General features: G+C 35.7%; 1 protein-coding gene across 1 annotated transcript; it reads right to left on the bottom strand.

Annotated features, from left to right (window-relative positions):
- Positions 1-239: 239 nt before the first annotated feature.
- On the bottom strand, positions 240-1,365 carry LOC120296631 (olfactory receptor 12D3-like). The gene has a single exon (XM_039318475.1). The coding sequence runs from the start codon at positions 1,363-1,365 to the stop codon at positions 433-435; it is 933 nt and encodes a 310-aa protein (XP_039174409.1). The 3' UTR covers positions 240-432.
- Positions 1,366-2,046: the final 681 nt, after the last annotated feature.

The raw sequence follows: 2,046 nt of genomic DNA, 5'->3' as shown, positions 1-2,046 counted from the left end.
GGAGATAGGTAGATAACCTTTATTGTCATTTTTTACTGTGGGCACAATGACACACATTAAAAATGAAATTTAGTTGCTTGGTCTCAAAGTGTACACATACATAATACACATTTAAACATTCTATATACAACATATATATAGACCTACATCTTTACATATAAGTACATACATATAAATATTAATCACTGTCCATCTTTAATACAAGGTGGATTGGGCTGAGAGAGACTGATTGGCTGGCTTCCATGCCTAAGGTGAGGCTAGAATTCATAGTTTCCAGTTTCTAGCCTATGCCTTAACTGCTGGATCAAACTTTCTCTATAAATGTGAATAGAAGAAATAGATGAATAAATAAATAAAGTCCAAACACCTCAAGGAAAGTTTTCTGTCCTAACTACCACTATAAAAATGGATTATTTTTTCCAGGATGTCCTTTCACCAAAGTCTATTTTTTTCAAGAATCTTTTTAATTATCATTTTAACCTTTTGGTTTCTCAATGTGTAGATAAGTGGGTTCAAAACTGGGGTAATTGCACTATAAAGGACTGTTATTATCACATCACGTTGTGAAGGGGTACCCATTGTAGGAAGCATGGAATTAAATAACACGGGAACATACAGTAAAGCCACCACAGTCATGTGGGACCCACAAGTGGAGAAGGCCTTTTGCCAACCACTCCTGGATTTAACTTTTAAAAGAAGGAAACTAATAATATAAATGTAAGAAATAAGTATGAAGATAAAAGGGCCCATAACAAAACAGGTAGTCCCAATAGTGAGCATTATAAGGTTGAGGTGTATGTTGCCACAGGCCAATTTCAACAAAGGCTTGATGTCACAGACAAAGTGTTCAATTTGATTCGGTCCACAGAAGGGTAGATGAGCAGTCATCACTGCATGCATCAAGGCTTGAGTAAAACTGGAAGACCAGGCAGTTGCTACCATTAGAATACAGATCTCTTTTCTCATGATGACAGAATAGCGCAAGGGGTTGCATATTGCAACATAGCGGTCATAGGCCATGATTGCAAGAAGTATACCTTCAGTACCACCCATGAGGTAGAAGAAGAAGAGTTGGACCATGCAGCCATTGAAGGAGATAGGTTGATACTCTATTAGAAATCCTTGTAGCATCTTTGGACCAGTTACTGTGGAAAGAATGATGTCAAGACAGGAAAGATTTCCAAGAAAAAAGTACATGGGGCCATGTAGCTGAGGTTCAGATAAGACTATAATGATAATAGCTGCATTCCCCACTAAGGTGGCCATATACAACAGAAGAAAAATTGTAAATACTATATACTGAAGGTCCAAGTCATTGTTCAGACCCAACAAGATGAATTGTCCCACCTTCGTTTGGTTCTCCATCACTAATAAGGAAGAAGAAAGTCATAAATATGGACAGAGATAACCCTTCTGTGTTAACATATGCAGTACCTGAATGAAGAATAAATCAGTGACTTGTAATATATCCCTCAAAGCCAAGATTGTTAAATAAAGGCTATCATACTTTGACCATGTAATGTGTGTTAATACACTGGAAAAGCCAAATATGCTGTGTTATTTAGTAGAAAAAGAAGAAGGGTCTACCCTAGTACCTGATAGATGGACATATAAAGGATGACATTAGGCAGATCTGAGAGGCAGTGCAATACAGAGGGGAATGGAGAGTGTTGATCCATCCACAGAGTGGTTGATGGTTGGATATAACTGAATATCTAACAATGATGATGTCCAGTAATATAAACAAAAAGGCAACTATGAAGCTAAGGCTTCATATACAAGAAGGACATTATACAAGAAGAACATTATACAAGAAGGACATTATAATATTATATCAGCCTAAAATTTGAGACTCAAAATCTGGTAAAAATATAGTTTAATTAAATATATTAAAACAGTAAAAATATGAGGTAAAATTGAAGTAAAGTAAAAGTATACCAACTCTTTACTCCTTTTTATCAAAATTGCTGCAGAGAGACACTTAACAACTTTATTAGGGTATCAATCTCCAAATAAAAAGCATACGTGTTAGAGACTGGATTTTAT

The sequence above is a fragment of the Crotalus tigris genome, unplaced genomic scaffold (genome assembly GCF_016545835.1).
Source record: "Crotalus tigris isolate CLP2741 ecotype Arizona unplaced genomic scaffold, ASM1654583v1 scf7180000021370.5649, whole genome shotgun sequence".
Taxonomy (NCBI): domain Eukaryota; kingdom Metazoa; phylum Chordata; class Lepidosauria; order Squamata; family Viperidae; genus Crotalus; species Crotalus tigris.
The sequence above is the reverse complement of the archived record's forward strand: the minus strand, read 5'-3'. Positions and strand labels throughout refer to the sequence as shown.

What these genes read in the sequence shown, in the direction of transcription:
- LOC120296631 (XM_039318475.1), bottom strand. Translation starts at nt 1,365, where the DNA reads ATGGAGAACCAAACGAAGGTGGGACAATTCATCTTGTTGGGTCTGAAC.